This window comes from Pseudochaenichthys georgianus, chromosome 6 (genome assembly GCF_902827115.2).
Source record: "Pseudochaenichthys georgianus chromosome 6, fPseGeo1.2, whole genome shotgun sequence".
In the NCBI taxonomy this organism is placed as follows: Eukaryota; Metazoa; Chordata; class Actinopteri; order Perciformes; family Channichthyidae; genus Pseudochaenichthys; species Pseudochaenichthys georgianus.
This window is the reverse complement of record NC_047508.1, coordinates 6,968,856-6,983,346: the sequence shown is the minus strand read 5'-3', so window position 1 is coordinate 6,983,346 and position 14,491 is coordinate 6,968,856. Positions and strand designations below refer to the sequence as shown.

General features: G+C 43.9%; 1 protein-coding gene across 1 annotated transcript in view; it reads right to left on the bottom strand.

Annotated features, from left to right (window-relative positions):
* Positions 1-14,491, bottom strand: part of ntrk3a (neurotrophic tyrosine kinase, receptor, type 3a) — a 235,886-nt gene that overhangs the window by 99,373 nt on the left and 122,022 nt on the right. Inside the window, exons 5-7 of the mRNA XM_034085760.2 lie at positions 9,015-9,169; positions 8,580-8,722; positions 5,710-5,854 (exon numbers count right to left, since the gene is read on the bottom strand). Of these exons, the coding sequence (XP_033941651.1) occupies positions 5,710-5,854; positions 8,580-8,722; positions 9,015-9,169 (443 nt within the window). The remainder of the gene's footprint in view (positions 1-5,709; positions 5,855-8,579; positions 8,723-9,014; positions 9,170-14,491) is intronic.

Here is a 14,491-nt window from a genome sequence, read left to right as displayed (position 1 = left end):
CAAACTCACTGCTGTCTTTAGCATGTGACGCATGACTTTATTCCCCTACTGTATAAACAGTGTCCAACTGTTTTTTAAATACTTCACCGTCACGTAACTTAAGTTTAAGGAATAGATCAACAATTTCTATTCAAATGTAGTTTATTGTGGTCGATGAAAAGATTGATATCAGCATCATGTTTCTACACATCCTGATTAATAGGCAATCAAACTGTAGCCAGATGCACCGCGATGGATGGAACGTGATGAACATGTAGCGGTCTGAGTCATCTGTCCCGTCTGTCATCTGTCCCGTCTGTCATCTGTCCCGTCTCTCATCTGTCCCGTCTGTCCTGCCATTTCCTTTTGCCAGCATTTCAGCTCATATTGCTTCTCTGTAAAACCAAGTTCCAGTGCAGAGCAACTTAAAGGTCCCACGTCACGGCCATTTCTACTGATCATAATTCCATTGTTGAGGTCTACTAGAATAGATTTACTTTGTTCAATGTTCCAAACTCACATTGGTTTCTCACAGCATCTCTGTGTAGTCTATGTATTCACTCTCTGTCCTAAACGGCTTGTTGGAGCTCCTGCCCCCCCCACCCCCCAGTGGCCGTCTGCGAGACAGCGAGACACAGCTACACCCAGCCCGAAACCAGCCTCGCCGCGTCCCGCCGTCTCAGGCTGAGAAATCCCCGGAGCTGCAGCTGAGAAAAGGTCGAGTGTGTGTGTGTGTGAGCTCTTAATGTAACGTCACTATACCCAAATACGTCACTGAACCCAAGAAGAAAAAAATGGAAAAAGAGAAATCTCCAACGAGGCGTTCTGGGGCAGCAGACGGGTCTTCTCTGTGTTAGAGTTGTACTCGCTGCAGGGTGTACTTTGAGGGTGTGTGACTCTGCAGACCGCTTGCATGCAGACAAAGCTACATAACAACACGGGGACGGGTAATAACCAGAAAATTCAAGCCTCACATTTTTCATTCCCAGACTTGTGTTTAGAGTCTCATCGTTGATTTGTGATTATTGCTCACACTGTTCTTTTTCTTCTTCGGTTATAATTTACAAGAGCGTGACTGGCTGGCTGACGTCAATGTGAATGCTGTTACCAGGGTAACCAGGAAAGCTCATGGTGTACTTGGCTGATGCTATTTTGTCAGCTGAGCTTAATCAGTGATCAACGCAGACTGAAGAGACTGGGTTGATTAAAAAAGCAATGAAGAAGTGAATTACTGCAGCGGGAACAGCAGATCCCCTCACGCCTGACATTAAGCTCCATCACCATGGACACACACATACTGACTCCATCCAGAACACAATATGCTGCCACAAATACTCACTAGAATAATACATGTGGATAAGTCCGCCGCTGAAAATAGTCCCCAAACAAATTCACAATTTCCTCTTGTTTGTTTGATAATTGACTTTCAGGAATTAATAAGCTTTATAAAAAGTGAAAGCAATAATGTTAAATTGGCAGATAGGGCCCTTGTATATACATATTCAATGCATTTTAATTAGTGTTGAAGTCAAGAACTCCTATGTGAAGACCTAGTGACATCTGGCTTGATAACATATGTGCTACATTATTGCCCCATCTGAGAAAAATAACATGTATTATATTTTAATTAAGAGATACAATGACTAAGAATCTAAGAAAGTCCCATATAATATAATGTGAATGTGTTTCAAAAAGGCATTCAAAGGTTGAATGAATAAGCAGCTTATCATTTGCTCTAATGAGACGTTACTGTGTGTTCACCAGCTCCTGATGTACTGTAGGTGTGAAGCTGCTGTGGCCTTTTTAATAGCCATGTGACAAGATAATTTATGAGACACATTCATGCAAACAGCTCCTTGTGTAGGTCACATGGGTGTAAACACACACAAACGCACACACCCTGAAGGTCAGATGTGCTGTTATGATGATGGATGAGCCTCTAATGCAGGGGTGGGCAATTGTTTTTTCCAGGGGGCCAAATGAGCAACTGAAAATATTTTGGAGGGCCGGGCCAAAATGCCGAACTCAATTATGCATAATATACATTTTATTTCTATATAAAAAGCAGTAAATGGCATTGTTTTGACCGCTGGTAAGAGTGTATGTTATTATTTGGCAATTAAAAGGTGAGGTTAGCTTTCAAAAATATCATTTATTCAAATATCATTTCCAAAATGATAAACAAAATGTGAAACATTTGACTCATTTTCAGTCACATTAATAACAAAGGGCATTTTGAGTTTCATATACTATTGAAACAAGGATTTTCTTAGCTTTCTAAAGACATCACATAATCTTTGTAGCCAAGACATGTCACTGAACTGTGTAACTGTGTAAAGAAAAGTGTCCCAGTTTTAGCCTTTTTGACTTTACATGCCTATATTAAACATTTAATGTTTTCAGAACTGTGCAAAAAAAAAAAAAAAAAGATCAAGTGTCCCATTTCACTTCACTGGAGAAATCCAGTCTCTGTTGAGCTTTAACAAGTCCATCAAAGTCAGGTTGAATGTCTGAGGTGGAGATGCGAAGCACAGCTGACAGATGTTCATCAGTGAGAGAGGATCTGTACCTGGGACTGAGAATGTCTGTTCACATGTGTAGGTGGATCCAAAGAGAACCAACATCTTCTGAGCATGTCTCCTCATGTTTGGAAAGTTCTCCTCCTTGAGAGCAGAGCAGAACTCTAGCAGTGATGCTGACTTAAAGTGCTCTTTCAGTAGTGAATCAGACTGCAGGTCAATGAGTTCAAGCTGAACCTCAGTGGGTGCACGATCAACACTGCAGGTAAAGGGAGAGGAAACCAGCTGCATTTCATCCTCAACCTTTTTGAAATCTTGAAAACGCCTTGAAAATTCATCATGCAGTGCTCCTAACATGGATGAGTACCTGTGCCGGTGATCAGCTGATGGTTTGACTTCTTTCAGGGTTTTCATGTGTTCCAGATTGTTGCTGCCTAGTTGCCTTGAAATTAATTTCAACGTTGTCATGAAGGCTTTCACATGGCTCTGCATTTCATGAGCAACAAGGCCCTTGCCCTGCAGTTGTGTGTTCAGTGCATTCATCATTGCAGTCACATCAACAGCACATGTTAAATCTGCCATCCAGTCCTTATCAGACAGCTCTGGGATGGTTTTGCCTTTCATCTCACAAAACTCTTTTATCTCTGATTTCAGAACCCAAAACCTTTTTAGCACTTTGCCCAGGCTGAGCCATCTGACAGCTGTGTGGTACCTGCCATCCCCATGTTCGCTCTCTTGCTCCTCCAACAGTGAAACAAACTGCCTGTGATTTAATGCCCGCGCTCTGATGAAAGTAACTGTTGTAGTAACAACATCAACCACATGGCTAAGTGACTTGCACAACGCTTGCTGATGAATAATACAATGTATAAACACCAATTTCTGCTCTGCGTTGAGTTCACTCACTTTATCTTGCATTCTTTTCAAAAGCCCAACATTTTCCCCTGTCAAATTCGAGAGGGGTCTGCCTGCAGACCTCCACTCTCAGGACAGTTCGGGTGCAGACCTCCACTCTCAGGACACCTCCACTGTCAGTACGGATCGTGACACTTATTATATACATATGTATATATGTATATATCTATAGATATATACGGACACCTTGTATTGTAGTTACTATCAGTACAGCCGCAGCGCCACTTTCCGAACAGGAAATGCACGCTAATACAAAATAAAATCGTACTGACACTTATTATATACATAAAGTATATATAGATATATATAAAAATAGGGACACCTTGTATTGTTTACTCTCAGTACAGCACCACTTTCCGAACATGAAATGCACGCTATATCTATATAGATATATATATATATATTTATATATATAAATACGACATCTTGTATTTTAGTTACACCCGCTAGACAACAGTGGAAGGTTCGAGAAACAACCGTGTTTGCCGGGTGCACCGCGGCGGAGGTGGGGAGGTTCCAGCTGGGAACCTCCACCCCGCTGCGGGACCCGTGGGACCCCTGGACGGTGCGTCTGGGTCACACTTCATATCGGCCGGCGCGGAGGCCCTCCGACAGTGGGTCGCGTTTGCCATTCGATCAGTGAGAGGAGAAAAATGCAACAACAATTGTCAAAATCCGTTAGTACATGGATGAGTGTGGGGGGGGGGGGCGGCTGGACACAGGCCGTGGGGGGACACCCGAGACCGGGCAATGTCCCCGGTAGAAACCGGGTGAAATAGTCAAAATAATAATAAAACCGGGGAAAAGTGAAAAAAAGTGTCCGAAAATAGGCACTCGTGAGGAGGGCAGAGTCCCCTGTCAACTCCCGTTACATTCCTCCATGGTGTCATTTGAGCGAAACACTTTTACGAGAACCAGGCTGGGGGGGTCAAAAGGGCTTGACCAAGGCCGACCCAAAGTGCACGGTGGGCGGACTCTTCACCTCCGTGATGAGTCTCCATTGTGATTTGAAAACTTCCATCAAACGAGTCCTTCGGTGGGCGGGAAGAAAACGCGTCAGAATCGTCACTTCCTGTACTGACAGTGGAGGTGTCCTGAGAGTGGAGGTCTGCACCGGAACTGTCCTGAGAGTGGAGGTCTGCAGGCAGGCTCCCATGTCAAATTCGGACATCCATCCGTAGTGACACCTGCCAGTCTGTCCCATTCGAGTCCCAGTTTTGTCCATGCATGCGTTTACCTCGGTGAACAGATCACTCCCCGTTGTGGTTCCTTTCATTGGCCGCAATGCTGCCAGCTCCTCCGTAAGCTTGAAGTCGCGCGTTATCCCCCGGATAAATATGAGCAGCTGGGCTGTGTCACGGACGTCACAGCTCTCATCCAAAGCCAAAGAAAAAAAGTCGAAGCTTCCCACTTCACTTTGCAGCTGAAACTCCAGATTCTCTGCGATGTCCTCCACCCTTCTCGTCACGGTGCGGCGGGACAGCGGGATGTTTTCAAACGCTTCTTTTTTCTCAGTGCTGCAGACTCGACCATGCACTCTTTCACAAACTCCCCCTCCGAGAATGGCTTACTGCTCTGGGCGATTTTGTGGGCTATCACAAAGCTGGTTCTGGTCGCTGCATCTCTGTCTGCATGCAGCTTTGTAAAACAGCCTTGCTGTTTTTCTAGCTTTGCTAGTAAATCCGTTGATGTCCTCGCTCGTTCGGCATCAGTCAAGTTTTTGTATTTCGCGGCATGTTTCGTCTCGTAATGCCGTTTCAAATTGTACTCTTTAAACACGGCGACATGCTCCCCACAAACCAAACACACAGGTTTACCCTTGACTTCAGTAAAGAAAAAATTAGTAGTCCATATTTGTTTAAAAGTTCTGCTTTCGGCATCCACTTTCCTCTTTTTGGCATGAGCCGACATGTTCGCATTTTTCTGGGGTGACAAGGAAGGTAGACATGCATTTCACGTGCACAGTTGACGTGCACGATTGCGTGCACTGTGAGAATAAATGGGCTTCAAAATAAAAGCAATGCGGTTTTAGTCCACCCATAAGATAATTAGAAAATATGTTTTATTTTCTAATTATCATGTAATCTTTCGCGGGCCGGTCAGAATCATCCTGGGGCCGTACAATGCCCAGGTCTGCTCTAACGCGTGTTATGTTTACACTAATAAGTACTTTCCTAGAGTGACTATTAAATGAAAGATATACCAGTCAGCCAATAGAAGCATGTTTACTATGTGGATGTGTGTGTGTGTGTGTGTGTGTGTGTGTGCGTGTGTGTGTGTGTGTGTGTGCACTTACAGTGCACGGTGAGCTGGACAGAAGCGTTGGTCATGCCCACTATGTTGGTGGCGGTGCAGGTTAGCAGGAAGTTGTTGTCGTCTCTGCTCACGTTGACCAAAGTGATGTTGATGGAGTGAATGGTGTTGTTGTCGTAGACTTTAGCCTGAAGGGAAAGCAGGATAAAACAAGAGAGGGGGAATAAGCAAGTCAAGTTCTTACATGTCAGGCAGGAGTGCAGCCTGGGGGCAAGCAAGTTGTAAGAAAGCCCAGAGTAATAATGCCACTGGGTCCAAAAAGTATTTTCCCATTGACTTATCAATTCCCCAGAACACATGGAACACAACTTTCCCTACGCCCTGCCTCCAAACCGCGGTTCTCAACTCAGTTCAATAAATGGAGAGAGAAAAAACTCTGGATTCAGCTTTTAGAGCATTTTTAGTATCTTTTAAAAAAAACGTAGTTCTTCTACTCTAGCAGACGATACTGTAGCGGACAGAATTGCATAACGTCTCTGCGCCTGAAGTACAAGTAGGCTGACATTTAGTCATCATTTATAAACTTAACACAAAAAGTAAGGACATTTGTGTTTGGTAGATTTTTTCTTTGTCGTAACAATGCTTTTTGTGCATTTGTGAGGAACAAGCATTTGTGAGATGAGCAGCAGAGCTGAGTATGTGGGGTGCGCCCATGACAAATGTGACACATCACCTCTGCCGATGCAAAACAGCTTTTTTTTGCTGCTGACTCTTTTATGTTGTTTGGTGGATTGGATGATTGAAGTCTGACGAATCAAGACATATTGGCAACACTTTAAGAAATGTATTAATTTAACAAGCAGCCTCAGTAGCGTGTGGAAGAACCAACCACAGCCACAACAGCCTCTCCTCATCATGCTGTCACCATCATGCTTGCACTCTGCTGTGGGGTGGGATATGTCCCAAGTCAGCCAACGTGGTTGTGTTGGTCACTGACATGGACAGCAGGGCCAAGCTGATCCCAACATGGGCTTCAATGGGGTTGAGGTCAGGACTGCAGGCAGGCCATCCCATCCTCTCCACTCCATCGGTGCAGCAATCAGCAAAGCGTTTTTCGCGTCTTCTCCACACGGTGACCCTACAATCCATGTGCCGTAGGCCGAATCTGGACTCATCGCTGAACATAATGTTCCTCCACATGTTGAGGCCTCCTGGCCGCCCTACGACACCGGAGAGTGGCTGCTGTTTGGCAGAGGAGACCCACATACTCAGCTCTGCTGCTCATCCCACAAATGCTTGTTCCTCACAAATGTGGCACCATTTGAAAGGTAAGAAAAAGGAATTGTTACAAAAAAGAAATAATCTACCAAACACACATTTCCTTACTTTTTGTGTTAAGTTTATGTCATATTATTTTTGATCCATTTGGTAGGCTTAAGCTCATATTTTATTCCAGACACAGCTAAATGTTCTTTCTGACTGATAATAAACTCTATGGGACAGCCCTGAAGAAACACAAGCTGCTTCTAGAGCCTTACAGCCTAAACAGTCAACTTCTCATCCATATTGATTGGTTCTCTGGTTCTACACATCCTGATTAATAGGCAATCAAACTGTGTCCAGATGCACGTTGAGATACATGGATGTAACAAGATGAATATGTTTGTGGTCTGAGTCATCTGTCCTGCCTCACCTGAGTGGAAAAGCAGTTAGCTTCTGAAGGCAATGGAAGGAAGCAATTACGATATATACTTTTTCACATGCTGTCTTCTGAGCTGGATGACTCACAGCTGGGTTTGTAACAAGTGGCAGGCTGTTTGCAGGCTGTGGCTTAAAGACTAAACCAAGCCAAGAGGAAGTGTGCCAGTTGAAGTAACATTTTCGTAGTGGCCAAACGGTGATACTACAACTTCCATTCTAGTCCAATACGTAATTTGAGCCAAAATTGGGTTTTTTTTCATTGACTTTCATTGTGAATCAGATATCTGTAATCTATCATATTGTTATTTAGCTAAATAATCTACCCAGTACAAACACTTTTATAGCCATTATTTAAAGATTCCCCAATATCATTTTCTTTTCAATTCAACTCTAACCAGTTGACCAATCAAAACTGAGGCGGCCAGCTAACCAATCAGAGCAGACTGGGCTCTGGTTTCAGAGAGAGGGTGACAAGAGGTGTTGCAGCACAGGCAGTATGATAAAAAATAAAGAGCTTTTTGAACATTAAAGCATGGAGACATGTCACAGGAGAGGCATAAAATACTAATATGAACCTGAAAGTGAGCATACTATGTGCTCTTTCAATCAAGGGGCTAAATTAGGGGTGGGGAACCTTTTTCCTCTCAAGGGCCATTTCAATTTTTACAACATCCTCCGAGGGCCGTACAAATTATTGAACTCAACCTCTGCTTAAAAAAACTAAAATCACAGCCCACTCATTTCGCCTTTCTTTCATGCTGTGCAAAGAAAAAGCAACCTCTTAATCCATATATCTTACCATGACTCGCGTATGCATTCACGTGCACGGTTGTGCTATGACCACCAAAACAGAAAGATATGGACACAAGATGTGTGCAAATGTATTTAGTTTCCTATCCATATGAACATTATTTAAGTAGGGGATGGACCTAATCTCCTGTAGGGGGGGTCCGGGGGCATGCACCCCTGGGAAGATTTTATTTTAAATGTTGAAGTTAAAAGCATCAATCTGGTGCACTTTGAGAGCAACATGAAGAGATCTATGGATACATGTCTCTCAACACCCATATGAAACAGAATTGAGTGTGACCACATCACCCCAATTCTGGCCTCACTGACTGGCTTCCAATTCAGTTCCGAATTGATTTTACAATCCTTTTATTTGTTTTTAAAGCCCTAAATGGCCTATATATTATTGATATATATATATACCTCCTGTGCATTGATGGAGTGCAGGCCGTTGACAGGCCAGTCCACCTCAGGTAGCGGGGATCCAGAGCCGTTACAGATGGCCGTTACTCGATCCCCCTCTTTAACGGTGAGGTTGCTGTGGCTGACGCTGATTTCTGGCAGGTCTGAAAGCAAAGAGAGACAATGGGATGGAAAAAAAGTCCACAAATGTAGACAGAACATGCAGGATGTATATGTGAGCTTCAGGAGATGTAAGGTTTCATTAGGGACAAATGGGCTTGGAGCTGAGAGGTAGACGTCCTGATACATTGTTAGCTTTGTTTTCTGTTTATTGTTGTCGTAAGATTTATAAAAAAAAAGAGAACACAATAATCCTATAAAAACAATTGTTAGCTGTTACAATTGCCAATCATTAAGGTCAAGGCTTCGTATTTCTTTGCTAGTTTTCACACTTACCACAGCTGCTAATGTTCATAACCTGCAGCACTTTTATCTTCAAGCCGTCATCACATTCTAACTGTTGGCTGCTCAGCCCCGCCTCCCCTCTCTGTTGCCATAGCTGCAGCCAGCGAATCTCACAGCCGCAAGTAAACACCACCTCCTCTAAATGCCTGGAGAGGAAAAGACAGAAATAATTGGCAGTGTTAGAATATGTGACATACTCCTCTTTAAAATGCTCAGCAGAGGAACAACGCAACCCAAAAAATTGCAAATTACAGCACTTCATTAAACGATCACACGTATACACAAACACAATCGTGGGATTACTGGAAGCTTCACAGATTGGTGATTATGTTACACAAGTGGTATTTTCTTTATAAAAATGTTAAATTATTTATAATTTGTCATAATTCATCTTGCATTTCAGATGGTGTTTCGCTTCTGAGAGGAGAAAATGCTTATTCTACAGTTAAACGACAATCCCATTCAAATTAGGAACAGTGAAACACTACTTGAATTTGTATTTTCAGAACAGTTGTTTTTTGGTCTCACCACTAACCGTAACTGCCTTCCATAAGTGTAATAGTTTCAGAGGCCCTATTATGCTAATGTTCATCGTATATAATACATACTGCCCATGCTGCAGCACCTCTTGTCACCCTCTGTCTGAATCCAGATCCCAGTCTGCTCTGATTGGTTAGCTCGTCGGCTCTGTGGTGATTGGTCAACCGCTTAGAGATGTCCCGGCCCTTAGCTTATCATGTACAATGTGTTGGGGCGTAAATAGTGGTGCAAGTCTTCTATAGTGATGTTGTTACTATGTTACAGAAGTAAACAAAGGAGTCCAATGGAGGCATTTCAGTCAGGGTCGGGGAGCGTGTGGGAGAGAAACTCCGTCTGGAGGGACATTTGAGAGTTTAGCTTTAGAGTCATTTGATACTTAATTGTACCTCTTTTACAGTAAACTTGTCTAAAAGTCAATATATATATATATAAATAGCCCAGTGGGCTTTACAGTTTGTACAGAATACGAGTATGACAGCCTCTGTCCTTTGAACCTCACATCGGACAAGGTAAGACATTCCAAAGAAACCCCACAGCTAATGGGAAAAAAATGGGAGGAACCTCAGGGAGAGCAACAGAGGAGGATCCCTCTCCCAGGACGGACAGACGTGGAACAGGTGTCGTGTGTGAATTCAAAAGATAATACATTGTCCCCATAGTCAGTCCGAATGCTAGAAAAATCATGTGAAAAAGTTGAAGATGGATCCAGTTTGAGCTCAACAATCATCTGGGTGCCATCAAAGAATAACAGGATCGATAACAGCTTATCGGTTTGTGTTACTGACCAATCAGGTAAAGATACCAATTTAGAACTGGTTCTGGTTTTGTGGTTCTGTTTTCTTCTTCTATGTCTTGCCTGTGTTTATTTCCTGTCTTTGTGTGGAACCTGTTTTGTTTCTCTTTATAGCAGAGTCGCACAGGGTGTGGGGGACACAGGGTGTGGGGGACACAGGGTGTGGGGGACACAGGGTGTGGTGGACACAGGGTGTGGGGGACACAGGGTGTGGGGGACACAGGGTGTGGTGGACACAGGGTGTGGGGGACACAGGGTGTGGGGGACACAGGGTGTGGGGGACACAGGGTGTGGGGGACACATGGTGTGGTGGACACATGGTGTGGGGGACACAGGGTGTGGTGGACACATGGTGTGGGGGACACATGGTGTGGGGGACACAGGGTGTGGTGTACACATGGTGTGGGGGACACAGGGTGTGGTGGACACATGGTGTGGGGGACACAGGGTGTGGTGGACACATGGTGTGGGGGACACATGGTGTGGTGGACACAAGGGTGTGGTGGACACATGGTGTGGGGGACACAGGGTGTGGGGGACACAGGGTGTGGTGGACACATGGTGTGGGGGACACAGGGTGTGGGGGACACATGGTGTGGGGGACACATGGTGTGGGAGATACAGGGTGTGGTGGACACATGGTGTGGGGGACACATGGTGTGGGGGACACAGGGTGTGGTGGACACAGGGTGTGGTGGACACATGGTGTGGGGGACACAGGGTGTGGTGGACACATGGTGTGGGGGACACAAGGGTGTGGTGGACACATGGTGTGGGGGACACATGGTGTGGGGGACACATGGTGTGGGGGACACAGGGTGTGGGGGACACAGGGTGTGGTGGACACATGGTGTCACACCTATTTGGAAGTGAAGCAGGATATCCAGACTTAGAGCAAGTTCTCTTTAAGGTCAAGGTTAAGGTTTCTTGTAACCATGGACACAAAGGTTACTGTTGGTAAAAGGTATGGCAAAAACAAACTCCACCATCACAATCAGACACGTTGATGACTCGCCCGGGCACCTGCATCCTCCATTAGAGCACAGCACAACTAAGGTATCATTATTCTGGATTCGGACTGCTGCTATTGATGTTGTGTTAAGCTCTGCAGTTCTCTGGAACCAACACCATTCTGACCTGAGATCTGTCTTCAGATGTGTTCTCATCTGTTCTATTTTTAATATATTTTGGAGGATGGATGTTTTTCTTCTCATTCTCTTGTTTTTCATTCATGTTCGCATTTCATGTATTGATTTATTTTTGAACATGCATTTGTGTTTTGAAGGACTTAACAATGCAATAGCTGTATGTTTCAGTTTAAAGCGTTGAGTGATTTGGTTTCTAAATACAAAAGTGTTTTCCAGATGGTCAACGTTATGATAGGTAATGATGCCAATGTAGGGACGCTGACACCAGCTTGATCAGCCTCGGTTAGTTTTTGGAAGGCAACACCTGCTCCATCCTTTCTCGCCTGCCTCCAGCACCTCTCATTATACTCTCACATGCTATCTCCTGTCTGAAGTCCACAGACATCAGCACATGGAAGACATTATCATTGAGTCGGGCCCCCTGGACACACGTGTGTGCTATCATGGCTCCAAATCAGTGGGACGAGCTCCCTATTGATGTCAGGACAGCTGGAAGTATACAGATATTTCAGCACAGGATAAAAACACACCTGTTCCAACTGCACCAATAAAATAAATAATTAATTAAAGGAAACTCTCTACTTAGAAAGGTTTAGCTTATTTCAAACCAATGGAGCTGTACTTAAAATGGTCTGGCTTCTTGAAAGCGATGTTGTTATTGTCCCTTTGGAAAAAAGCATCAGTTAAATTAAATGTTATAACACGTGCATTAAATGGGACATCCTCACTCATTATGCAACATTATGAAACTGCAGTTGAATTTAAATGAATTTGAAGTGAAATAGTATGGATCTCTGTACAGTCGGTTGATCTCCTGCCCGCTGTTACATGTATGTTTGATTGAGTTGTCATGGCTTTTGTGGCTACAGCGGTCAAACAGGGAAATATAGCATTATTATTGAGATGAAGCCACATGCTGTGCAGTTACCATGGTGAAGAGCACCTTTACCTTCTGCTGCTTCATCTTTGCACAAAATACCAGAAACACATTACAGTCAAAGCCTGCACACACCACCAGTTAAGAACGCCTATTTAATTATTTCCAATGAGGTAAGGGGGTTCAGTCATTTGGGAGAAGTAAATGACTTTTAACCTAACCCTTAGTGCATCGGAAATATGTATGTAATTGACAAATAGCAAGCAATCTACAAAGTTATAGCTTTGAGAGAGAGGATGCAGTATACGCTACCGTAGCTTATCAGTTAAGAGCTAATCAGATTAGCAATTTAAAAGCTAATTCACTTTTAATTTCACTCTGCTGTAAAATCCAATAAAACAGCGAGAGAGGATTTCAGATTGAAACCTTCTGTATTTACTTTGAGTTAGAGTTAAGACCACTGCTTGCCATTATTTCTCTTCAATTGTATATGTATGGTAAGCACTTAAGGCTAACGACGACTATGTTTGCACCAGGGACTGCAGCAAGTGTGGGAAACATTGGTATAAAGCACCTGGTTAAAAAGTTTAGAAATACATCTAACTTATCAGTCATTTTCAGAATAACTTGTACTCCAAAGCATTCCTCCTCAGAAATGTAAATTCATCCATTTCAGGTATGAGTCCTGCATAGTCACATGTGCGGACAGCTTTTCCTCTATAATGTGTCATTCCATGATTCATGACGGTGTGAAGGACGGAGAGAAGGGATGACGGGGCGGAAGGTGTTCTTTTTCTTTCAGTGAGCCATGTAGTTACACTGGAGTTGATTGTGCGGTTGACAGCAGTGGCGTAGCAAGGAATTATTGTGTGGGTGGGCCTGGAGAAATGTGGGTGGGCCAGGGGGAGACATATTAAGCGTGGGGTCTGAGCTGAAACTTCATTAATGATTTTAATGATTTTTTAATGCACTAATAGAACATAAGCATAAATTAGCAGTGAAAACAAAAAAGCACGGTGGCCTCAGAATGTGTGTAAAACTGACATCCACATAGGGATGGGTATCGTTAAGGCTTTAACGGTACTACTACTTTTATCGATAGCGCTTATGCTTATGCTCCAGGTTCAGTACCAACCACATCATAAAGTACGCGGACGATACAGCAGTGGTGGGACTCATCAGGGACAACAACGAACAGGCCTACAGGGAGGAGGTGAAACATCTGACAGGCTGGTGTAACACCGACAAACTGATCCTTAATGTCGATAAAACAAAAGAGATTATTGTCGACTTCAGGAACAAAAAGCACGGTCACCCACCACTCCACATCAACGGCACAGCAGTGAAGACTACAGCCAGCACCAAGTTCCTGGGGTGCATATCACAAGCAGTCTGACCTGGTCCACTCACACTACATCACTATTTAAGAAGGCACAGCAGCGCCTACACTTCCTGCACAGCCCCCCCTCCCATTCTCACCACGTTCTACAGAGGAACCTAGAGAGCGTGCTGACCAGCGGCATCTCCATCTGGTCGAGAGACTGCAACGCCAAAGACTGGAAGTCTCTGCAGAGAGTGGTCAGGACAGCAGAGAAGATCATCGGAGTTTCTCTCCCTCCCATCAGAGACACCGCTCAGAAACGCTGCCTGACAAAAGCCCAGAACATGTTTAAAGACCCCACTCGTCCTCACCACGCTCTGTTCTCCCTGCTGCCCTCCGGCAAGAGGTTCCGCAGCATTAAGAGCAGAACAGCAGATTCGGCAATAGCTTTTTCCCCCAAGCCATCAGACTGCTGAACAGCAAGTATACAGTAACATAAAGATTACATTACGCTGTGTAAAGGGCACATATTTGTATAGTATGTCTATTTTATTTATATGTATAGTAAGTCTTTATATTTTAAACGCACACTTTATCTTTAATTGTATCAGCACCACGTCACTATTATTTATTTATATGTACAATTTTAGCAAGTTGTTATATTGTCCTGTTCCTGTAAGCCAGTACAATGACATTTCGTTTTAATAGTACACTCTGTGTCTTGTTGAAATGAAAATAAAGTATGTCTATGTCTATGTCTTATCGATCCGGTCCTTTAACATTACTTTT